Source organism: Aulonocara stuartgranti, assembly GCF_965226115.1.
Source record: "Aulonocara stuartgranti genome assembly, chromosome: 10".
In the NCBI taxonomy this organism is placed as follows: Eukaryota; Metazoa; Chordata; class Actinopteri; order Cichliformes; family Cichlidae; genus Aulonocara; species Aulonocara stuartgranti.
This window is the reverse complement of record NC_138946.1, coordinates 24,960,910-24,986,910: the sequence shown is the minus strand read 5'-3', so window position 1 is coordinate 24,986,910 and position 26,001 is coordinate 24,960,910. Positions and strand designations below refer to the sequence as shown.

The following is a 26,001-nucleotide window of genomic DNA, read 5'->3' as shown; positions in this document are numbered from 1 at the left end:
GTTATTCATGCTTTTATTTCATCTCGCTTAGATTGTTGTAACAGTCTTTTTCTTTGTTTGGGCAAAAGGAATCTTGACCGTCTCCAGTTAGTCCAGAATGCTGCCGCAAGGCTTTTAACTAAGACACCAGTGTTACGTTCATTACACTGGCTTCCAGTACATTTTAGAATTCATTTTAAAATCTTGGTACTGACTTTTAAAGCTTTGAATTGTGATGCCCCTGCTTACATTTCTGATCTTTTAGAACCCCACGCTCCCTCTCGCAGCCTGAGATCATCTAATCAAAGGCTGTTGGTAGTCCCACGAACTCGTTTTAAGACTAGAGGTGGTTGTGGACTGCTCTCCCTCCATCATTACGTTGCCTTGATTGTATTTATTCTTTTAAAAAGCAGCTTAAGACTCATTTATTTAGATTGGCTTTTAATTAGATTTGTGCTGTATGTTTGATTATTAATGTATTCTGTTTTATATTACTGTGAAGCACTTTGTGGTTTTTATCCTGTGAAAAGTGCTATATAAATAAATTGATTTGATATATATATATATATATATATATATATATATATATATATATATATATATATATATATATATATATATATAGTCATCATTTTGTCATCATTCACCTGTACATCGTATATCACGTTTCATACAAGGAATGAGACTTCTGCTTTATGGGGTCATTTATGGGGCTTCTTTAATACGATTATGTGACCTGACAGTCTGAGGTCTGCCTCTGACAGTGATCCATGTGGAGAGGAGCTTGTGATTGTCAGTACAATGCTTTCTTGCTGCTGTGCCTTGCCTAAATGATCGCCATGCGGTAGGCTGCGCTGCAGAATCGCCACTGGCAAATTAACCATCCTTGCGACTTCGGAGCAGACAAAGGACGACAAATATGAGCCAGTTCCCGGACATGTGTCTGTGTTTGTGAACACGTTTCCCCACGTTTGTATTTTATTACGCTGAGAATTTCGGCGGATCCATTCATTACCACCGCCCCTCACTTCTTGCGCAATAGTGAATCCAAGAGAATCTGCCAAATAAAACATTTTAACTAAATATTCACGTTATATCATCAATTCCCTGTAAGTCTGCGATTAATATTTTGCCACATGCTGCACAGCTAATTTTAATTACCGGATGAAAGTCTGGTAAGACTGGATGCATACGCCAAATATTTATGTGGTCTTTTTGTGTGGTCGCCATTCTTTTTTTTTCTGGAGGTGCTTTAATATGTGGTTAGCTCACAGACCTTACACAGGGGGGATGAGAGGAGAGAAATGGGTGGAGGGGGAAGCGGGGAGCTGCGCCACAGCGGAGAGGAGAGAGCTGAAATCTGAGTGCGCGCTAGGGCGGATAGTGTCCTTCCAAGGTCAAGTCACCTACATTGAATTTTATGAGTTCCGGTTATCCATTCAAAATAAACCTAATATGAACAGACTGCACTGCTTTTTTTGCACAGAACATACTGTGTAAATATTTGATCCGTAGTGCTTGGTTCATAGTTCCATTTATTAAACTAAATTAAATACATAAACATAATACTTTTTAATCATGTCATACAACATGAGGCACAAAAAAAATGTAACACATTTCAAGCATCACGTCTCACATAAAAGTCTTTAATCAATACTAAAATAACTATTTAAAATGGTAATAGTTAAGTGACATATCACAAATTTTTATGTGATTATGAACAAATTATTATTCATAATGGTTCAAAATTTTACAATTTTTTTTGTAAGTAAGGAATTACAGAACTCCTCGCCAAGCTGTGACCTTTTTCCTTTTATTTCAGCGCCTAAAATAATCCCACACATTGGATTGGTTAAATCGTTTTTTCTTCTCTTCTAGTGCAAGCAAACTTGGGCACAGACCGCTTATAATTTTATTTTGAAAGGGACAGCAGTCTTTTCCGATTCCATAAGGTAAAACTTCGCCTGCCTTGATTATCTGACGGCTCCAGCGACAGGGAAACACACCCGTCAGCAGCGCGCATTGGAGACAAAAAAAGCGCCTCACGGACAAAGGTAATATGGATGCGCTGGAGAGGATTCGCTTCAGCCGGGTATCACAGTGGATGAGCCGCTTCTGTTTCATTTACCGGGACACCAATTAGCCCACCTTAATGAGGTGCTGGGATGCGAGATACTGCAAGCTAAAAAGGCGGAAGGCTGCATTTAATCCGTCTGCGGATCCTGTGAGCTTGCAATGGCTGTGGCTGGGCTGTGCAACCGGATAGGGAATAATGTGCCTTTTTATTTTGTGATATTTTCATTATTTTGTGGCCTTTCATTTGGACAGTTACGATATTCGATTACAGAAGAACTAGAAAATGGGGCACTGGTTGGTGATCTAGCGCATGACTTGGGGCTGGATATTCGAAAGCTCGCCACCCGAAAAATCAAGGTAACCTCCAACAGCGGCAAACGCAATGTGATTGTCAACCCCAAAAATGGGAAATTGCTTGTCAATGAAAGGATTGACAGGGAGGCACTGTGCGATTTATCCAGCACCTGCCTCATTAATCTAGAGGTGCTGATTGAAAACCCCACTGAAGTGCACCACGTCGAGGTGGAGATTGTAGATGCCAACGACAATGCGCCGCAGTTCCCCAGAGACGAGTATCAATTGGAAATAATAGAGTCTGCTTTACCGGGGTCTCGTTACCCAATTGAAAACGCTCAAGATCCAGATACTGGGTCAAATTCTGTTCGCATGTATCAGCTTAGCACAAACGACCATTTCGCGCTGGTTTCTAACAAACCCTCTCTAAATACAAAGCACATCGAGCTTGTGCTCAAAAAGCCCCTTGATCGCGAGCAGACGCCTTACCATCAATTAATTCTAAGTGCTGTGGATGGTGGGACGCCGGAAAAAACGGGGACGACTAAAATCAGTGTCCGGGTACTGGACTCAAATGACAATATTCCCTCATTTGACAGCTCAGTGTACAAAGTGAAAGTGTTAGAAAACTCCCCCAAAGACACCCTGGTGATCAAACTGAATGCAACTGACCTGGATGAGGGCACAAATGGGGAGATTTATTACTCCTTCAGCAGCTACACCCCGGAGAGAGTGAGGCAGATGTTCAGCATGGACACTAATAAAGGAGAGATAAGAGTGAGAAACAATGTTGATTATGAAGAGACTAACTCCTATGAGATGTACATTCAGGCAATGGACAGGGGCCCCGGTGCTGTGGCAGCACACTGTAAGGTGGTAGTAGAGGTTGTGGATGTGAATGACAACGTCCCTCAGATAGTGTTGTCATCTCTGTCGAGCCCCGTGAGGGAGGATGCCCGTGCAGACACAGTTGTGGCCCTTATTAGTGTTACTGATCGAGACTCTGGAGCTAACAAGCAGGTGAACTTGGAGATCCCAGCAGGCCTTCCATTCAAGATCAAGTCATTCAGAAACTATTACACTCTGGTTACCTCAGCCTTTCTGGACCGTGAGACCACTGATGCCTACAATGTCACTCTGAGTGCCACAGATGGAGGAAATCCTCCCCTATCCTCCCAGAAGACTATACAGGTGGATGTGGCAGATGTTAATGACAACCCTCCACGATTTGAACAGACCTCATATACAGTCTATGTGGCTGAGAACAATGCCCCCGGGGCCTCTTTGTGTACTGTGAAAGCTCGAGATGCCGACATCAAAGAGAACGCACGCATCACCTACACAGTGCTCAATGACAACAACCACGGCATTCCTGTCACCTCATATGTGTCTGTGAAGGCCGATACAGGGGAGGCTTATGCCCTGCGAGCCTTTGACTATGAGTCACTGAGAGAGTTTCACTTCCAGGTCAAAGCCCAAGATGGGGGCATTCCTCCGCTCAGCCGCGTCGCCACAGTCTACATCTATATAATGGATCAGAATGACCATGCACCACTGATAGTCAACCCCCCTGGCAATGGCACGCGCTCCTTGGAGACGGTACAAAAGAATGCCGAACCTGGTGTCCTTGTGACCAAAGTGGTGGCATACGATGCAGACGCTGGTCCAAATGCTTGGCTGGGGTATGTGCTGGAGACAGCCACTGACCCGGACTTGTTCAAGGTGCATGAACACAATGGAGAGATCAGGACCACTCGGAGGATCTTGGAAGACAACTCCACCTCCTTCACTCTAACTGTTCTTGTAAAGGATCATGGCCAGCCTGCTCTTTCCTCCACTGCTACTATTAACGTGGCAGTCATGGAGGTGCCACCAAAAGTGGTGTCTGATCCCAAGAGGATTATGCGACCTCAAGGCCCAATCCCTTTGTCCAAAGTGACCGTCTACTTGACCGTGGCTTTGAGTGCCACGACCTTTGTTTTCCTGGTCACTGTGGTGGTGCTGGCTATTGTCCGCTGCCACGCCTACTGCACCCAGCCTGGGTCCTGTTCCCCATGCTGTGTGTCACAGAAACCCCCTCCAGATGGTGGGAACAGCAGCGTGAGTGCTGGCGGAGGTGGCAGCAGTGGAGCTCCAGGCCAGCCTAATAACAATGTGGTGCTTCGGAGAGACCTTAAAGTGGAGCCTCACTACATCGAAGTACGTGGGAATGGCTCCCTAACGAAGACTTACTGCTACAAGACCTGCCTGACTGCCACGTCTGGCAGTGACACTTTCATGTTCTACAACACAGGACGACCCATCAGCGGCACCTGGGGCAGCGGTGCCGACCGCTTTTTCACCAGTGGAAGTGGATTTGTACGCAGACTCAGCATGCCCGATGCCTCCCTCCAAATCTGCCCAGAGGTGGGTCATGAATTTTTTATTTTTACCTTTTGTTCGCATAGCCGGAAGGTCAGGAACCTTCAAGTTTTAAAAAGTGTCTTGAATTTGACCAAGGTGTAAGCAGTATTAGGCACTTTTAAACATACCAAACCGGACTTTTCATTCCAATATGGTGCCAGTGTGCAGTGTTACCATATTCTCTGTCACTGTCACTTTGTTGCTGCAGGGAGATGACATGTTGCACATCAGGTTTTTACCCTCTCCTGAACTGAATCCCTGCAAGCTTCAGTCTCTTTGTTTAGTTCCCACTTGCACTGCAAACTCACTCAGTGTAGCCTAGCTCAGCACTCACACCGAATTAGTGTCAGTTGTGATGCTTTTCAAGGGTCCTATGTTATTTCTGATGATTCAGAGATTTGTGTTTCACCTTGAGATTGTCATCACGTCTACACCAGGAACAGGTCATGTATCATTCCTACTACTTGGTCACCCTCTTTGCATGCAGTTTTGATTTGTCTGTGTTTTTGTTGTGTTGAGTAAGGCAGTGACATAGGAGCAGTTGGGGTTTCCTGACTTGATTTCTGATTATGGTTAGTTTTGAGGTTTATTTTTATGGCTGTATTGCATTTATGACTTCTGGGTGATTTTTTTTAAAAAAAGAGAGAATCATTAATGAGTTAACCTCATTTAATAATAGAGCTTTTTAACTGGCAATATTAAAATCAAGGGTTTGGCTTATGTGATTTCCTGAGCACATTATTTCCATTTGTGTTTATTTTAAAGTTATTCTAAAGTCATTTAGATTATGTCTTAAAGGACTCTTGCAAAAAAGTTTGGGGTGACACATTCTGCTTTTATCACTAATGCTTGCTGATGATGCAAATATTCATTTTTTCAGTTATTTTTAGTTTTTTGCTTTTTTGTTGTTGTTGTTTTTTAATTTATATGATGTTGAAGGTTTGGATTTTCCACGAGTTCCCTGTCTTAATTAGCAGGTGGCAGTCTCTGGTAAATTAGTTATTTTAAAAATAAATCTGATCAAGACAAGTGTAGCAGTGTAAATGAAATTAACCTCCACACTGTGTTCATCAGCCTTGCAAATTAAATTTACTCAAATGGGCTGGGTCTACCAGCAAAAAATACTCCCCCCTGATATGAACTAAGGAACATGATGTGCTTTCTTTATCTGGGACACTTGCTGCTGCCAGCGCAGGTTTGTTTCTTAAACACAGCTTTTTTTTAAATTCAGCGTTGTGCATGTGCCTACTCATGAAGAACATGATTATGAAAGAGTCCGGCATAATTAATGGCTGTGAAGCATTAACTTGTAAATGGTAAATGGCCTGTATTTATATAGCGCTTTAGCTCATTAAAACAATGACTTGCCCCTCTATGCCATTTATATTGCAAAGAGGGGGACGTTCTTTGAACTTAAATGTAGAATCATCAGTGAAATCTACAATGACCAAAGTCATATTGGGACTTCCACTTATTTCTGGGAGTCCTAGCAGGCTTTCAATGGTGAATAGCCTCAAGCCCCAGATCTGAACTTCACCAATACTTTTTAAATTTCTGTGCTCATGTGGAATTTTGTTTATCAGGTTTTCAGTGCAAGTATAGAATGTGCTATGTACTATTAAAATGTGTCCATACAGTTACCATTGATTAATGATAATTTAATGTTTTAGATGAGATATTCAGAAAAGGAACACAAGTAAAGAGGAAATACTTTTATAAATACTATGTGTTGATAGCTGAGATAGCCGTATCTTAATATAGCAAGGACCAATGCAGGCCAGAGATAGTGGATGTGGCTGGTCTCTCTTTTTTATTGGAGTTTAAAGGCAATTATTTACCAGAGGGCTGCTGGGAATTTGAAGCACTCAGCTAGGTTCATCAGGAGCAGACAGATTTACTCCAGTGACACACAAACACATACGCATCAGTCTGTACTGTCATCATAGTATTCCTTTAAAGGGCATTACTCTCCCAGCTCACACATTTACAGAACAGTGGAATGAGAGACTGTCCAGAAGCTGTCAATATGGCTTGCAGTCATTGTCCTTATTAAAGTCCTTTCGTGTGTGTGTGTTTGTGTGTTTGTGTGTGCGCGCGCGTGCGTGCGTGCGTGCATAAGTGTGTGTGTTTGTGCTTGTAATCAGTGACACAACTGCAGTGTTCCTATCACGTCCAGAGCTGGGATGCGTATCATGATTAATTGATGAGGCCATGGCTCTGCACAGTATGAGATCAAGCTAAACTTACTCTCTTCATCCTCCCTCTCTGTCTCTACCTCTCTCTCCTTCATTTTCTTTTCTCTCGCAACCTCTCTCTCCCTCTTGCTCGCTCAGCCCAAAGCCCCGAATGCTGACTGGAGATATTCTGCATCTTTGAGGGCAGGGGTGCAGAGGTAAGCATTTTCCACGTTAAAGTCTTGTGCAACTTTTTATCATCTCAAAAAAGGTTCCACCTTTCCACTCTACTCATCCTGCCGCCATCTAGTCTGCACCATTAGAGAGACCCCTCATTTTGCTCTTGCAACTATAGCATATACGATTCCCCAAGCAAATGATTTATTCACATGTTACAGTTACATTTATCCCTACACCTCTATGGAAATGATTCAAAAAGCTACTGCAACACTAATGCTGTAGCTTTTCAGAAATGACTGTGAGTGGCGCCTAAGCATTTGTTTGAACCTTTAACCTCAACCTCTCCCTTTGGGAAAAGGCCTTTGCGGTTCGGTCACTGGATTCATAGCCTTGGTCCTCTGCAGTGAAATACTATATAGGTCATCTACATTCTGAGCATCACTCCCTCACTTGCAGTCTTTAAGCTGGAAGCATGAAGGACAAACAGGCAGATGATGACATTTCCTAGATTATCACATGCACATGTGCTTCAGTGTCTGCATGTACAACTGCCCCTCACCACCACCCCATGCATGCGTTTGCATTTCTCTGTGTATCACATATTATTGTGCAAAGATGATGTTTTTTTACATCTCTAAGTTTTTCCACTTCTTATTGTTAGACCAAATCCACACAAAACAACACCTCCAAAGACATATTAAACTAAAACATCTGAATTGTTTTAAGTCTACAAACACTGTAGTACTCTAGCCATGATTATCCTCTCCTAAAATCATGATTTCTAAGATTTGGGCTTGAAACCTCTCCTAGGTATTGTGTCAACAATAGATTGCTGTGATTTTAGTGTGCTTGCTCTTTCATGAATATTCGAGTATTCCCACCTACATATATCTAATTAATGAAGCACTACACTTTAAGCAGTGTCATTAGCTGCAAATCAGAGAATACTGAAATGAAGAGGATCGTAGAAAAAAGCACCAACGATTAGAAAAAATTCTACCCAAAAACAAAACTTAACAGTTTTCCCATGATTATGTCAGAAAATGTCATTTATTTCCCCATAAGTTGATCTAAAAACAGCAGGGACATCAGGAATTAATGTGTTTACTATTCACACGCCTATACTTTCTGCAAAACTCTCCCAAATTTCATGGTACCAGTGCTTACCGCTCATTTGTGAAGTCATCTTCTTAGTCTAAGTTGATTTAATTGGATATTAGTGTTAATTTGTATGGATCATGTGCACTCTGTCATCAAGTCACTGTTACATGACATGGATTCAGATAAATCATCACTGCAATTTGCCGCTGCCACTTCTTAAATGACAGTGACTGTAAAACACACAGAGACACAGAGATGGCTCACATCAACACTTAGCCACAACACAGGCGTGCTGTAATGTAACAGCATGTAACACCAGCACTGTTGACCCATATTCTGAGTGTAGACAGAAGTGCAGTACATCAGTACTTTCTGTGTCATATTCGTATACATCAAACTGCTTAGAATACACCTGGTCATTTTTTCTTCATGGGGAAATCAAGATAATGCAGGTTGCAGATGATAGTATTAATGTGCTGCAGAAAAACCTAGTCAACAACAATTAACTATATATGTATAACAAATGGATGAGGGAAAAGATTTTTTGCTAGGGTGGGTGTGTCAGTTTTATATAAGCTCATACACTCATATTTAGTCAAATATTTGGACTTTCTGCCAAATGCATTTCCTCAAATGTGATTGTTTTCACACCACGGTGTCAGCGTGGTAAAGATAACGCTATAAAGCAAGCTGTCAGTTGGCTTCCCTTAGCTTAAAAACTGGAGACCAGGATGGAAAGGGGCAGGTTTGCTCAGTCACTCAGAAAATTGGACAAACTAAAATAATTGTTTTTCTTTCTCAGAACTGAGTTAAATTCCTATTTTTGCACCTAATTGTACCCTTGTTAGTCTTTCTCTCTAGCAGCCAGAGTAGGTGAAAGCCAGATCTCTTCCTCTTGTTTGGGGGTTGCTAGGGCACTGGCCAGAACTAGCTTTCCTATCATCAGAAGGAGAACTTCTAGCAACCTTGTTACTGCTGGCAGATTCAGGTTGGCTGATTTAGAAAATGCTGATATTTTTGGCCTGATTTTCAGACATCTGGGATCGACATCTGTTCATCCTTGGATGCAAACGGATTAACATTTGTTGGTAGGCTTATTGCACTCGTAGAAAAGTACCAAGTGCTCTTTAACTTAAATAGTTTTGCTGTCTTCACTTCACCTGTTTCTCCCCTACTGTGCTTCTTATAGCTCAGCCCCTGCTAACACACACAAGGTGAAACAAAGATCACAGGGAAGATGAAAAGCTAGCACACCCAAAAATGATGGCAAAACAAAGTCTCACACTGTACTAAATCTGTAATTAGTAAAAAATTTGATTGATAGACTGTTAAATGACTTTTTCACTGGTTTAACTGATCTTTTTAAAAAGCTCTACATTTGAAAAGCTCTATATATACTATTGCCATCAGTAGTATTCTTATGTATTTGTATAAACATGTAACAACTACATTAACCTACATTATGCTATTATTTCAAAGTGAATATGAAAGTATTTGTCACTTAAAGTGTTGAATTACTTTTTTTAAAGGCACACAGCGGTTCTTAATCCTGGTCAACTTCAACCACAAACACAACCACATAAAACAGCTGGTTATCTGGGACAGAACAGCTATTTTCAGTTTCCATTATAAGCAGCAAAGTTTAAAGAGCACTTCATGTAGTCCTACAGTAGTCGTCAGTATGCATATTTCTATTCTGTGAAAAGTCGCTCATTCTTTTATGTGCTCCGTCTTTCTTCATAGCTATTCCTAGACCAATTTAAATGCATTACAAAAGCCCTGAGTCTTTAGATATTCTGTCATATGAGGCAAAGCACAGGTATTCAGCCTGAAGGGTGGGATGGTTTGGGTTTGGGTTTGGGTTTTTTTTTTTTTTAAAGTGGGGGTGGGGGGCTGTACCCACTTACAACAAGACCACATGAATGTATCCACAATTTCTCTTTCTGGAGAGCCAGAAAGCCACTGTCAATGTCTAAAATAATCAGTATTGCTGTTTGAAAGTTTTTAAGCTATTTGAATACCACTTAATTTGCCTTATATTAAACAGAAATGTCATCTTATTAGACTATTATTTTAAATTGCTCAGTTGTGGATGGATTCCAGGGTCTGCACCAACAATCATTTGAATTTCATAACAAAATCTCCGAATGTTAAGGAAAATGTGTCCTATTTTTAAATATTTGAATGTTTGCAAATTTTTCACTGACTAAATGTGATTGCCTTTCAGTTCCGTCCACATGGAGGAGTCCTCTGTGATGCAGGGAGCCCAGGGCATGCTGGTTCAGAACTGGCCCACTGTATCTAGTGCTGCAGGTGAGTGGAAATGTAGGAATCAGGATACAGGATGAAGATTTTTTTTAACTGATTTTGTGTTAGTTAGATGTAGTTCAGAATATTTAGCTAGAAATAGTTCAGATGCCCAAAATATAATTTGGGTTAAACCATCTAGGTCAAGGTCAAGTTGATTTATATAACACATTTAAAACAACAGTGTTGACCAAAGTACTGTACATTAGAAAAAAGTGTCCCAAGAAAAAGTAGACTAAAAATCCAAAACACAATAAAACAAAATAAAATGAAATGAAATAAAATAAAATACAAAACAATAAAATAAAGCAAAGGAAAAAGTTCTACTTTTTGATGGATGAGAAGCTGTTTTTGTCCTTACATCATGATATAACTTGAAGGGCAGCTGAACAGTGAAGCCCACTGCGAAGGTCAACACCTTATGCCAAAATCTTAAAGATTTTTTTCCTAATTTTGACAGGTTCCTCTTTTGAAGAAGAACCCGTGTTCAATCTCTACCTGCAACTTTTTTTGTAAGATCATTTTTTTGGCCTTTTAACCTTTATTGGATAGAGACAGTGTAGGTAGACAGGAAAGCGGGGAGAGAGAGAGAGAGGGGAAGACATGCAGCAAAAGGCCACGGGTCAGACTTGAGCAGGTGAACCAGTCACCTGCTCACCCACTCAGCTAAACCAGCACCCTAATCTATAACTTTTTATCCACCATTAATATTTACCATAAATAAGTAATTGACATTTGTCTCATCATGTAACTGTCAGCAAACAAACAAATTAGCATGTATGCAGAGTTCCATAGGCCAAGCAACATGCATAGTCAGATAGCCACCAGAGCCGTTGGACCCTTATGCAGAGCACTTTCATACCTAGAATATTGTCACTTTCCACAACAGCAGCAAGCAAGAGCTAGAAATCAGAAAAGGCAGCTGTCTCTTATAAGAATGAGTTAGTGAGTGGGTGACAGTGCTGAAAAATGTTGCAACACAACTGATGTGTAAAGAAAGCTGGACTCATAGACCTGTGCTTTACAGAAAGTGTGTCTTAGAGCTAATGCTTAAAAGTTTGTGTGTGGAACTTTACAAGGGCACAGAGGCTGGAAGACTTTGGTAAGCAAGATTTCAAAACCATGTTTCAGCACTGTGAACCGTCCCCCTATTCTTCCACCCCCGCTTCCATTCATTGATTTTCTGTCTGGCTTCAGGAATTAGGACATACGTAGACACTTGAGGGTGAAGAGTAGCATCACAGTAAATCACTTGGCAAACCAGGGACAGAGTATGAATTTACTGCCTGTCAGTAAACATGAATAAATAAAGATTTTTTTTCTCTCTGTATAAAAGGAAGTTGGGAAATTGTTTGAGATACCAGCTGCATCATTTCCCAGTTCTAGTGTATTCCCCTCTGCCAGAGTGCAGCAAAAAATGTGCAATTTTTTTACTTACAGCAGATGGAAACCATCTGGCCAACTCCGCCCCTATAAAGACTCAAATATTGTCTCAAATATTATCTTTAAGCGAAGTGCTCAGCATACTGCGGTCCTTCCAGTTGTTGCTGATGCATTAGGAAATACATTTTTAGAAGTGGCTTAATGCAATAGCACAGACAAGTTTATCCTCTCTGTTACACGTCATCCTTTATTGTGACACATTTTCACATCTGTAGCAAACTGTTATCACAATGAAGCCTTTAATAATTGACCAATTATTAATAATTGGCCAATTATTAAAGTTCTTCATCTTCCATCAAGTGTTGCTGGAGTTCCTGCATTGTGAATTCTTTCATCCTCTCCATGCACCTTGGAAATAGGTGAAGTTGTGCCAGAAATCTTTGCTGCGATTTATCACAATGAAGTCTTCCGACATGCTGTGATGCATCTAAATGTGGCACCTTCAAAACTGTGTTTATGTAAGTGACCCTTGGTGCAGATGAGGAGACATTTGTGTGATGCCAGAGGGGGAGATGTGCTGTTATCACAAACAAGAAAGTGCCGTAAAAAAAAGAAAGATGTGGCAACATTTAAAGAAACTGTGATTAGAAGATGAACAGAGGAGACGTACAGGGGGATGGAGGGAAAAAAAGCGAGGTGTGGGGGGATGGAGAAACAGAGAGAGAAAGGTTAAGAGGATTGGCAGGTTCCTGCAGTAGTGGTGTTGCTAGGGAACACCATGTGACCTGTTGCCTGGCAACACTGTCTAACTGAGAGATTGCTGCAGCAGCCGCACCCTCCATCAGCAGGGAGTGGGCGAAGGCAGTTTCCATAGCAACCGGTCATATCTCTGAATGGAATATTTAGAGACAAAAAAACAGAGGAGTAAAGGGGAAGGGGACTTGGCAAAATCGTGGTTTTAAGAAAGAAAGAAAAGGCATTTTAGAGGATATCAGGTGGAAAAGCAAAGTTTATGCTTCCTATGCAGAATACATGTGGTACATGTCACATATATGTACGAGCACTGTGACTGTCGCATGTCAGTGTGCCACAAACCATCAGAGGGATTCATTTCAGATGGAACCGTGTCTCGGAGTAGCCTATTTTAAATGTAGGTTACACCAAATGAGGCTTCCGACACCCTTATATTTTCACATCAGGTGCCACTACATGCTCCTCGCTATACTTCCCTGCTCACTAGCAGTTACAGTGTAATCCATTTGCTGTGAAGTATAGGCTGTTAAAAAGAAACACTGGCTGGAGCATGTTAGATAAACAGCAGCACAAAGGCAGCAAAGCTCTTTAAAATTTTGCACTCTGTGACATGAAGAGCTTATATACACCTAAACAGGAAATGTCTGAATTAAAACGTGGGTTGTTTTTTAAATTAACAATGCCAGAGGTCTGGATTTTTTTCAAGCAGTGCATGAAGCCCTAGAATGTTCCAAGACACTAAGGCGATACCCATTTGTTTCAGTATGCTGTGTCAGTGGATATTGTACTTCTCTGTACATCATGCAGAGAAATACAAACTTTTTGACCTCTGCTCTGTGTATACTATATCCACACACATTTGGTACTCTAAGCAGGTAATGGTAACATGGTTACAAATCAAAATTAAAATTGTAGAAAATCTAAAGATCATCCAAACATTTATTTACTACAGATTATAGATCCAGATGTTTCCACCAACGCAAGTAGCAACATTTCAGGATGAAAAATTAAGCAGCGCTGGCTCAAAGGTTAAGCCAATCCCTCCCTCCCAATGGTAAATTGCCAGACAGCAGAAATAAATGTTTTTACAGCCTCTATGGAGACCAGAAATTATTTGGCCTTTATGGGAACTCTAGAGTGAGTTTTAATATATTGAGATCACCTGTTTAAATTGCTTAAAGGCTTAACACTATGTATTATTAGGCCCATGGCCCCTATGACTGATAGGTAGACGCTAAGCTTTACCTCAGCTAATTTGAGTCACTTAACTGGAAGTCTCTCTGGTACCTTCTGGAGTATTTTTAGTGTAGTTATCTAACAAATAGTATGGTTTGCTGTGAGGTATAGACCTTCTAAGAGTTTCTGCTTGAGTTTTGATATTTGACAACTGATATCTTTATATCCATTGATTCAAATATGCTCACTGCTTGTTCAAACCCCACCACCACCACCACACACACACACAAAAGAACACAAGCCATGCAGGCATCAGGGGCCCGTTCTTCGTACGTCGCTCACTACATCCAAGATCAAATGACACATCCAAGACCAAACCATCGCGCTAACCGTGAGCTCGCTATTCCGGTTCCCCGAACACACCTGCTGTTGACGATTAGTACAGCTGGACGCAGTAATGTGACATCACTGGGTGTCGTAAAAGGGGCTACGCATCGATAGTGGAAACATTGATCGGCAACCCTCTGATTGGTCGGCGAAAATGTCGACGGAGCGCACTCGGCTCGGTATTTTTCGGCAGCAGAGCAAGAACTCTTGAGTGAGGGATTTCAGGAGTTTCAGAGTTTAATCAGAACGCAAGGGAACACTGCAAAGGCTGCAAAAGCAAGGAGCGAGGGCTGGCAGAAAGTTGCTGACAAATTAAACTAGTAAGTAATTTAATAATAACAATAATAATGGAGTGGATTGATATAGCGCTTTTCAAGGCACCCAAAGCGCTTTACAATGCCACTATTCATTCACTTTCACATTCACACACTGGTGGAGGCAGCTACGGTTGTAGCCACAGCTGCCCTGGGGCAGACTGACAGAAGCCAGGCTGCCATATCGCGCCATCGGCCCCTCTGGCCAACACCAGTAGGCGGTAGGGTAGATTTATTATATTACACTATATTATCCAATATTATATTACATTATATTATAATATGTTATATTATATCCCCTTTCACATTAGAGCCACAACAGGACCCACTTGAACATGGGAACAAGTAAAAGTGAAATATAAGAATGTTCTACAGAATGGTAATATTTATCACTTATATTGCTTTTCGTCTCTTGGAAAGAGACCCTGGAATAATCTGTTTGTTTATAACAGCAACCAAGAAAAGGGCAGAGCAAAAAAAAGACAGGTGGTGGTCCTGCACCCCCTCGTCAACAAGTTGGTTAAGTAAATAATACCCTCACGGGAAAATCGATATCTCTCTATGAGCACACTGTCGCGCTGAGCTAAAGGATCCTGTCTGTCCCGCAATATACGCTGAATTCTGAAAACTCTCCTTATCAATCTTGCACCTTCTGCAATGGGCTGCTTGCGTATACGGACAGGACATGGCTGCGACAGACTTCCCAAATCCACCTTCGCTTTTATAGCCGTGGTCTCTCATCTTGATTACACAAAGTAATTTGCAATTGCTACTCTGAAATATGAATTACATCTGTAATAATCACATACATGTGATAGAATGTTAATAGTACATTTTCCTTTTTTAGGAAATGACCTGTATGTATCTGTGTGAAATCAATAAATGGATCAGGTGCTGCATTGTCTTTAGTTACATTGATAATATTTATTTATGGTGAAACAGTGGTAAAATATCGCTGTTGCTTTCGTATAAATGAAGCGGACATACCTGCGTGGCCGCGATCTAATCCTGTTTACATAAAGTAAACCTGCTCCCGAGCAGGTTTACGCTTACGGCTCTGTTGCTATGACAGCAAGTCCCGGATGAGCTTCGGGGAACCGAACGATCCAAGATCAGGCGAAATCGTCAACAATCAAATCCAGCTAACCTACTTAGCGAGGTACGAAGAACGGACCCCAGGCCTTCAGAACAGGAATTCACAAACAGTGTGACATCACATATCACATGGATAAGTCTCTTTTATATACAGTCTATAGGTGAACTTCAGGATTTTCCTTGGCACCTGAAATGTATTTAAATAAACTTGATATTCCATGAAGATGAACTCCTAATTTGACCTTTCACCACCAGAATACAAACTTAAAGTACACAAAATGTTTCTAACTCGTATGGTAATCATCGAATTACACCGACTACATTATACATAATACACGAGGTTGAAATTTTAATGACCTTTTAATGGCTTGTTCTCAACTACTGTGTCACCACTACTGTCCAAACTACTGTGTCACGTGTAATTTTATGGTGAAAAGTAAACTGCAGGCTATAACGCTTGCCCCAAATTAATTTTAATACTGTGTTTTCACATTGCATGTTTACATACATTAACCTGTAAAAATGAAATGTAAAATGTGGAAAGACCCTTTGTGAACATTTAACTATCAGATAAGACAATATTACTTAGAACTCCCAAAATTTAAGCAAAAAAATCACCTTCCTTTAAGAGGACTTATCAGGTAACAGGAAATGGTGTGTCTGTTACATAAAAATGAACTGTATACTATGTATAGAGCAGTAAAGTGCACTATATTTTCTTCCGCAGTTTTTCGTGCATCTGAGCAGCTATCTTTTCATATTTTATTACTTAAAGTTCTTTCTTCTCCACATGAGAAGTGGACTTTCTCACTTTAGCAATGGAATCAGTTAAATCGGACTTTGTTGAGCACAGATTAAACATATGCTAACAGACTGTCAAATGGTATAATCCTAATCCTAAAATGACTGGCATTAGAGTTTATTAGTAGTAAGTCCACTAATGTTAATGTGAGATAATAGCATCTGACACTAAATAATTACTAAGAAGCTGGTTATTTAAGCAAAGAAACAAAAAAAATGCAGAAAGTTGTGTGAATTTTAAGAAAAAAGGTCAACCAGATTACTCTGCATGCCTTCAGTAGCAATACCCAGGTGTTAATGTGGCCTGGAAGGATCTAGAACAGCAGTCCAGCTCCCACAGTTGGCGACTTATAAAATCTGATAGGCAGGTTAATGCTTATTACTATTGAATGAGTTCATTTTCATGCGCTGCAGACTAGCATTGCTTTCAGTGACAGCCTGGAGGTATTTGCTCACTGGTAAGAAAATAATGACATCCCACAGTGCGCTTACACTTTCAACACATCCCGTTTTTCCTTTCTCTTCCCTGTGATGCGTTCACGGCGCAGACGTAAAGTTGGTAGAAGTGCTTAACTAGCTGCTGAGCAGGAGGGAGCATAAACTCGAATGTATCTTTTCAAACAGCTCAACAAATATCAGCAAACAAACAAACGCTTTCTGCACAGTTTGTCACAAAATGCATCCATCAGATAATTGCGGTATTTCCCACGGAGAGAAAATAAAACGTTAATGTGTGACACTGTCAGAGATGGAGAAACATGTAAGAAAGAGAGGAAAGGAGATCATTTTCAAAGGACTGCTCAGCAAGTTAAATTTTATAGACTAGAAACTTGAATCTTACATGTTATACCCTCATTCATTTTAAACGTCGGTAAAACATATAGTTGATATAGTGATGCACTATGCTGGGCTGGTTACGTCTAGGGTACTATTACTAGCTTATACTACAATAAGGGTAGCACACAGAAATGTATATTTAAGATGATGATGCCGATTAGATTCACTCACTGAATCTACCTTTTATAATTCCTCATTACCCCATTAAATATCACCTTAAATCTTGCTGAATTCGTTTGGCTAAAGCAGTGAATATTGGACTAGCAGCACAGGTCAGCTGATCGCAGTCTACATGCAAAGAAAATTCTACTGAGCTTGCTAAACAAATTATTATTTGACTTATTTCGAAGTAATTCTTTCCCCCACGTTGCACTGCGACACCCAAGCTTCCAGTTCCCCCATCTGCCAAATCCCAATTTGACCCCTGGCTATACCCCATTGTTTCTGTTTTATTTTGGCTTTTTTTCCCATCACCTTGTCTTCTATGTGCTAATTATAAAATGTTAAACATGTGTAATAATTAAATGATCACTTCTGCAAGCAGAAACTAATTCGAACTAATAATTTATTTCTCTCTTATCTGACTACTCCTTCTATATTAAAATCAATGACCCTTTCTGGCATTGTAGTTTCTTTATTTAATATCTAATGTACTTGCAATGAGTCAATGATAAATCATATATGAAGAATGCCTATACACTTTATATGCTCACTGAGGTTAAACAGCACAATAATGCAGAGCGACTGACTGACCAGTTCAGTAGAGACCATTACATCTGCTGTCATTGTAGCCTGTACGTGTTATATATTTTTATACTCAATGGACTCGTTGTGGGGACTTTGTGGGACACTGTGCGTCTGAAGAGCGCACATTTTCAAAATAGTGTACTTCCCAGTGGGGCAGTGGTTGAAATCATTTCAGCACTCCAGCAATGTCATAAATAGCCTACAAAGAAAAATCAAACAGAATCTTTTTGTAGGGGCCCGTTTTTGATCTAAATATTATCCAGGCTGAAAGTAGGTCAGCGCAGAGGGAACTGGTGTGAGCCTGAGAGCGCCGTGTCTGCAAAACCCGCCCACCCCCATCTTTCTTACTGCCTCTCTCTCATTCACGCTCTCTCTCCCTTCTCTCTCCGGCTTCATCTCATCTAGCATCCGCTTTCTTTTTGCATTACGAAATGTATGACCCTTTGACCTCAATAGATGGGTCCTTTTCTCATGTTTCAAAATAATTATTCAATATAGGCTATAGATCCCTTCTTCATTTTTTATTTTTTTGTCAATTTGCAATCTGGGTTTCTTAATCTTTCACATCCATGCACTGTTGAATCCTTGTCTCTGGCTTCCAATGAGAGTAGGATTATGCTGCAGCCATCATCCAAATACAAATCGCACTGCCAAGTTAAACATCCCTGTGGTTTAAAGGTTAGTCCCCTCCAGTCCCCTTCAGTGAACTGGGTTGCATTGCTCTCCTTAAAGTATATGAATCTTGGCTATTGTCAGGCCAACATTTAACCCTGTAATGCCAAATGTATCATATCATGCTTCTACCACTTACAAGCAAAACGATCAAAATATCGCTGCGTGTTAAGGCCGCATTGAAAGAGTATACAACGCGTATGTGTAAATGTACCAACAAAATGCACCTCATTGATAAAAGATTAATGGAAAATTGATATCAGTCAAAATCAGTCAAGTTACACATCTTTACCACTTCTTTCGACAATTGATGCTTTCATTTGAGATTTTACTTCCTTAATATATCTTATATAGCTTTGATCTCAGCTCTTTTCTCCTTTTTTGTCATTTCAATTTAACTTTGCTCTTACTTTAAGATTTCCAAATTATTTTGGTCTGTGATATTGCATTTATTTTATTTAGCTGAGTTTTTCATTATTTGGCTTTTGGGATAGTTTAGCTTGGAAGCTTTAGAAACAAATGGATAGCTTTAGCCTAACTCTCATTAAAGGTATTTAAGTCTGCTTACCAGCATCTCTATGGTGCAACTGGGTACCAGGTAATGTGATGTTTTTAAAAAGTTAATATTTTTTTCCTTTTTTTAATCAGAATCTCTCAGCTAGAATGCTAAGTATATCGATTCCCTAAAATTTTAAACAGTTCCTTTAACAAATAAATAAAATGTAATGAATTATTCTCTTTTCATTGTTTTTCTTTTTCCTTTTTGTTCTTTTCCATTTTTTAATCACGTGTGTGTAGATGGAGAAGGTGGTGGAGAGCTATCACCTCCAGTGGGCGCTGGAGTTAACAGCAACAGCTGGCACTTCAGATACGGCGCTGGACAAGGCTATGGCCTTCCTCAGCCCCTGAAACCAGGAGAGATTCCACCTGAAGCCTTCATCATTCCTGGATCTCCAGCCATCATCTCTATCCGCCACGACCCAGGTCCTGTGGATGACAAGGGTGAATTCATAAGCTTTGGCAAGAAGGAGGACGCCAAGAAGAAGAAAAAGAAGAAGAAGGACAAGAAAGATAAGAAGGAGAAAGGAAAAGATGAAAGCGGTGATGACTAGAGAAGTGGTGATATGACAGCAAAGCTATTAACAAACTACCCAATTTCAGAGCCAGAAAAATAAGCCAAATGCATATTGTAGAACCAAGGGAGCCTCCTTGCGCCATATTTGCATAGACATTGTATAGTGGCCAAATCCTCATTAGACCAGGCCTGGCTCCAAACGTCATGCGAACTTGTTAAACAAATGCTCTTTATCGAAAGAATGGACCAAATTACACCAGAAAATGATTTATTGTCTTAGATTAGCCTTTGTGATTTGCTGCCCACCCCCACTTCCCCAACCCCTTCCCCCACCCCCAGTTTGTATAACAACAACAAAAATAGCACCCAAAAAAGGTGTACTATTTGTAACGACCATTGTCCACTGAGGCTGCCTGTGATGACATCTCTGGCCCTCCTCCTTTTTGACTAGTTCAAGGGTAAGTAAAAAGTAAAAGAAATAACTTTAAAATTAAAAAAAATAATAAACGGGGCTATTGTCTTCAGAATTATGGAGGCGTTGTAGAAAATCTAAAAATGTGGGCTTTTATAAAAAATAAATACGTAAAAAATATAATAAAATGAGCAAAGACAACAGCATATAGTATGCGTAACATAGGATTAGCACCTTTGAGACTACAAGGTGCCTGAAAGAAGTTAGACCACGCTCAATAAAGAGCTCTGTTTCAGTGTAACATAGCACATTGTGGAGGCTGAGGACCTGGACTGGGTTGCACCAACTATGCGCAAGTTTGTTCCCAGGTTAGGGTATAAAGTGGTGGCCTCATAACTGCTAATTCCTTTGCAATTAGCATGTCGCTAAATTCAATGATAGAGTAGGTATTAAGACGTGAGTTCAAAGGTGAGATCTTTTGATATTATTAAAAGTTAGAATGAGTAGCAAATAAGTAATAGCAATATACTGGATGGTTTTGGGACTAGATTGGCATAAAACATGGCCGATTCTCATTTGACTTTTAAAGGAAAATGCTAGTATTTGAATGTTTTAGTCCACTTTCTACCAGTCATTTTTAAGGCTAATCATTTTCTAAAGCACATCATTTTGTTTTTGGAAATTCTATTGGGGTTTTTTTTTACCTGTTTTTTTTAATGGACTATAGCACAAAAATGCATTAGCTGAGACTCGGAACTGTTTCACACTGAACACATCGAATTTTGTCCTTGCTTTAAGCCGTATTTTCATCACACTATAGTGTAGCTACTGCACTGACACAATTAACCAGATTAGGTACAGTACCTAAGGCGAGTCTCAGCGTATTATTTTTCACATTCCATGGAATCTAATGCCAACAAAAAAGGAATGACACACTAAATAGTTGAAAATAGCCCAAAGTGTTTGTGCAATGTGTAGACAATGGACAGAAACATTCAAAATCATGGCTGTGGCTCTTCAAGTTGCAAAACAGCAGGGAACTGCTAAAGAAAAAAAAAATGCTGCGTGCAGAAAACTAGATTCTTTATTGTTAGTGAGTGCATTTGTGTGACTTGTATCATTTGCACCTGCTTTATTGCTTGCTTAATATGTTTAGCGTTTACTTAAGGTTACGTTTGGACAGATTTCTGTAGTGGTACCGCTTGTAATTTTAGCAATGCCTGAAATGGGATTGTGGCGACTTCGGCCATAACTAGGGAACCTACGTGCAGCTGATGCAACCAGCCCCTGACATGGCTTCTTCTCTTGGAATGTGACACAGGTTAATGGGGTCTGAATTAGCACACCCAGTCTGAAAGACACATTACTGTACACAAACACTGATTTTCTCTCTACCGCTTACACACAATCCAACAAATCAAACATACGCACACATGAACACATAAATTCAAAATACACGAAAAGAATACGCAGCCCTTTGTGGAAACTCCAAAAACTGAAGGCCAATGCCACCCTTAACATGGGAGTGTATTATATGGCTAGGAAGCAGGAACGCTGCTTGTCGCTTCATTTCTGTTCCGATCCGTCCTCTTCTGTCTTTGAATGTTAAATAGTTGTTCTTTAAGCCTTGCGCCACTGCCTCGCCTGCTTCAGTGCTTGTAGGATGTGCTTGCCCGCCGCCTGTTTCCTCGCTCTACTCCTGTTTCCTCAAATCAACATGGTTGGACATCTTTCCACTTTGCTTCAATGAACTGTACAACAGTAACATGTGTGTATTTGCATATTTACACAGATACAGACACATAGACATATAGACACATGTCACACTCTCATAGACATTTTTTTTGTCTCAACTTCAGCTGAGTTTAGGCGTTTCTGCCAGAATGTCTCCTCTGGTTGCTCATTGTTGACAGCTCTGTCATCTCTCGCATGACTTGTATGCACTGAATTGCGAAGACGCCTGAGAGCTTAGCAGAAACTGAGATTATGCTGTGCTAGATATGAGGCAAGATGGAGTGAGAGTCAGAAAATAGTAGTCATAGTAGTCCATTGTGTAGATACAGTGTAGGAGACAAAGAAACTATTGGGCAAGTCATTTCTCCTTTGCACAAGCACATGTATTGCAGTTAACACTGACTGGGAAGTACAGTTCAGCTGCAGTACAAAGAGGCTGGAGGCTGCATTCAAATTATGATAATTACTATTATAATAAAAATTGTGACTGAAAGGTGACAAAAGTTCATTGGCTTCACCTGGCATCACCTTAAAATTTCCCTTTTTTTGCTTTATGGCTCCACATGAACATGGGGGGAAAAAGTTTGCTGGGAAGTTTTGGCACTGATATTGTGTATAAACATAGTGTGGTAGAAATGGGAGCAGCGTCAACATGATTGAAAGTGTCATAAAATCTCACCTCACTGTTCCTTTTATTAGACCACCATATTACCAATCACTATAGGGGTATATAGGTGCTGCTCAGTCCTTCCCATGCACACTATTCCCTCCTCACCTGCCCTGTTCTTCAGGTGTACTTCTGTGCTGTCAGATCACCAAGTGGCTGTTTGCATGTTATAAGCAAAGGAAACAGATCCTATATAGATACTATATATATATATACATAGATATGTTTTTCCACTGGGAAATGCGTATTGGAATATTTACATATACCTCTGATACACATTCTCAAAGACAATACACACACCTCTCCATACAGACACAAACATACAGTAAATACAGACATGGCAGCAGCAATTTGTGGAAAAACCTAAAAGAAACACATTTTCTTATCATGTTGAAAATAAATTTAATCTTCTAGATATACATAATGCTATTGTGTTATGCTATGAAATGCCTTTTTTTCTTTCTGTTTTTACCCATATGATTTTCATGGATAAGAAAATCAGTCCTTAAACTAACTTGTGTTCAACTTTGAAATGATGATCAAAAAGACACTATTGTGAAATGATATACTTTGCTCACCCTCTGTACCTTTCCCTTGCCCAGTAGAGAAAAAGGCAGAAAAATAAGAAAAAAAATATCAAAATACAAAAAAATGAAATAAAAAAAAATAAAGTTGATGTATTCTCTGCTTGTGTATAGTGAATGTTCCTCAGTCGTTGGGTGTGGCGGTGAGTGGCACATACCAGTCGACTGTGACAGTGCAGATCTGTTAATAACTTTTTTGTACACCTGCTCATCATTGTAAAGGTGATCATAGTGATTCTTATGATTTAATCAATCTGGTAATGTGTTTTGTTAATACGTCACAAATAAAGTTTTTTTTTTCTTAAATATCTCAAACAGTGTTTTGAATTCAGTTGAACTAACAGCTTATTTTCTCCTTCAGTAGACTGTGACGCCCTTTTTTTCCTCTCCACTTTTGCAACAGTGGAATTTTGAAATATGGGAATGCAGGAAATGAGAAAATACAGCATTAGTATCCGAGGTCAACAAGATCTCAACATTTTAAAGTTGGCAAAGCCATGAAAAGGGGACTGGATGATGATTAACGTGGGACTTTAACATCCCTTCTATTTGAACAAAGACTTGTCTTTCTTTAGGAAAATAGGAAAAGCCTTTATCTATTCATTGCACTGGCTCCATCTGTCTGGAGAAGTAATTAATGCACACCACCCTTCCTCCGCTTTCTTGCTGCAGCCGACCCATACTGTTCATATTTAATAAGCATTTTGTTTGCAGCATATGTAATAACTAAAAAGGCTTTCTTTTTGTGGAATTAATATCTAAAGACATCAAATTCTACTTTAAAGATGACTTTATTCTAACACAATTCATTCTGAAGACACTTGTACATAGGATTGTGACTTTCCTCCATTCCTGGGTAGCACAGGGGGGCAGTGGTTAACAAGAAAGTCCCTGCTTCAAACCTCATGGTCACCTTTTTCTGTATTAGCATTCTAACCAGGCCTGCTGGCTTTCTTCTGGGTACTTCCTGGCAATTCAATTCAATTTTATTTATATAGTGCCAAATCACAACAAAAGTCGCCTCAAGGCACTTCATAGAAAAAGGCTTTCTTTTTGTGGAATTAATATCTAAAGACATCAAACTCTACCTAAAAGCCTAAAAGCACGTATGTTAGTCTAACTGGGGATTTTAACTCATTAGTGTGAGGTAGATAACATGGTTAAAGTGCATAGAACAATGTAGTGCATGAATCTATGGTTAAATGTGATTTAGGTATGTCTGAATTGCTTTGAGCGGTCAGTATGATGGAAAAAATGTTACATAAATGTCAGTCCCTTTCCAACAGACTGATGATAATTAGCAGTCATACTGACATGTTGTCAGTGATGTAAAAAAATAGAAGAGGAAGAAACAGTGAAGGGGCATAATTAATGTTTATCTGCCCTCTTGTGGCAGTTTTTTTGAATGCAGCTTTAAAATGAAAAACAAAATTGCTAATTTAAGGGTTTGGATTTCATATTACAGCTGTATGGCACGCTATTGAACCTCACTAAAATATGTTTTCACCATTGTGACTCAACAAGAATATAGCACTCTGAAAGCTGCTGAATTGCATACAGCTTTTCAGTAACTTCTCAAATATTTGATGGCAAGGGCAACAACTTTAGACTTACAAGAAACACCCTAACGGGTCTGCAAAAGTCTTATATGATCCAGACAGAGTCACAAGCCATGTCACTTCATCACCTTTGTATAACTTAATTGGTAACTACAACCAAACTCTCGATAGTCATATTGCATTGTGACAAATGACAACAAGAGTCCAAGGATTAATAATGTCGCTCTCTCTGATTCACATGTACAGACTATTATCAGGAGTTCTCATGGTTTAAAAAGATGGGCTATAATTATTCTAATATGTCATTATATTTGCCTAAAGGAAACATGTTTGAAAAAAAGAGAAAGAGCCTTAGTAAAATGTAAATGTATGTGCATCTCTTAGACCCACATCTAATATTCGAAGCCCACTTGTCAAATTATCAGTCTATTGTCACCACGCTAACAAGGCAAAATACAAATATACACCCTCGCAAGATTTTTTTTTTTTAAAGGAAAGCGATTTTCCTTTTCAAATGTCTTCACTAAAGCATAACCAACTGTTATGATGAATAAATGCAAACCACACAAAACTCTTACAGTGACAGTTAAACCGTTTTCACTGTAGGCATTTTCCCTGATACAATACTGTGTAATTGCCCCGAGGCTATGAGATAATATTTTATTCACAAAGTCAGCCTCATGTTCCCTACAGCTGCAGTGATGGAATTTGAGTGCAATCTCTTGAAATCAGAAGTCAACACACAGCCTGGTTTCCATAGTCAAATTTGCTAATATCTGATGATAACAATAGTCTGATAAATAATTATATTACACATCATATTTCTCATCTTTCCAGTCTAAACGGAGCTGACTACCAACCAAATTATTAGTCAGCAGCCCGTCTATGCTATATAGAGTCACAGAATGGATGCATTTTCCTTGCGCAGCAGGACTTTCATTATTTTAATAGATTAGTGTATGAAAATAAAACATTAAAGTATTAGAATATTCTTAGTTTGATTTCATTTGTTTTTGTATTTAATGTTTTTGGAGGTTTTAACATCCATGACAATCCTCTTCATCCTGTCTAATTTATCCTTTCTTTTCTCCTTTAATTTGCAGTGCTGTCTAATGCTGGCTGAAGATTTAATCTTGTGAAAGTAATAAAATTGTAGGAGATGATGCAAAAAAATCATTTCAGGTGCAAAAAAATCATGAACATCAAAACATACAGTAATAAAACAACTCATTCTTATCTTTTTATTTTAGGAATATATTATTTAGAGATTGTACAAAGATCACTTGACTAT

The 26,001-nt window shown here is 39.6% G+C and overlaps 1 protein-coding gene across 2 annotated transcripts; it reads left to right on the top strand.

Moving 5' to 3' along the window:
- The first annotated feature begins 1,936 nt into the window (after positions 1-1,936).
- On the top strand, positions 1,937-23,457 carry LOC309715124 (protocadherin alpha-C2-like). 2 transcript variants are annotated; one of them, XM_082547973.1, is made up of 4 exons: positions 1,937-4,755; positions 7,086-7,144; positions 10,435-10,520; positions 19,478-23,457. In XM_082547973.1, exons 1-4 carry the CDS (start codon positions 2,215-2,217, stop codon positions 19,789-19,791), a joined length of 3,000 nt encoding a protein of 999 aa, XP_082404099.1. In that variant the 5' UTR covers positions 1,937-2,214; the 3' UTR covers positions 19,792-23,457. The 2 variants fall into 2 exon arrangements, with proteins under 2 accessions (XP_082404099.1, XP_082404100.1); XM_082547974.1 differs by lacking the exon at positions 7,086-7,144 and having other exon boundaries at positions 19,478-19,573.
- The last annotated feature ends 2,544 nt before the right edge of the window (positions 23,458-26,001 follow it).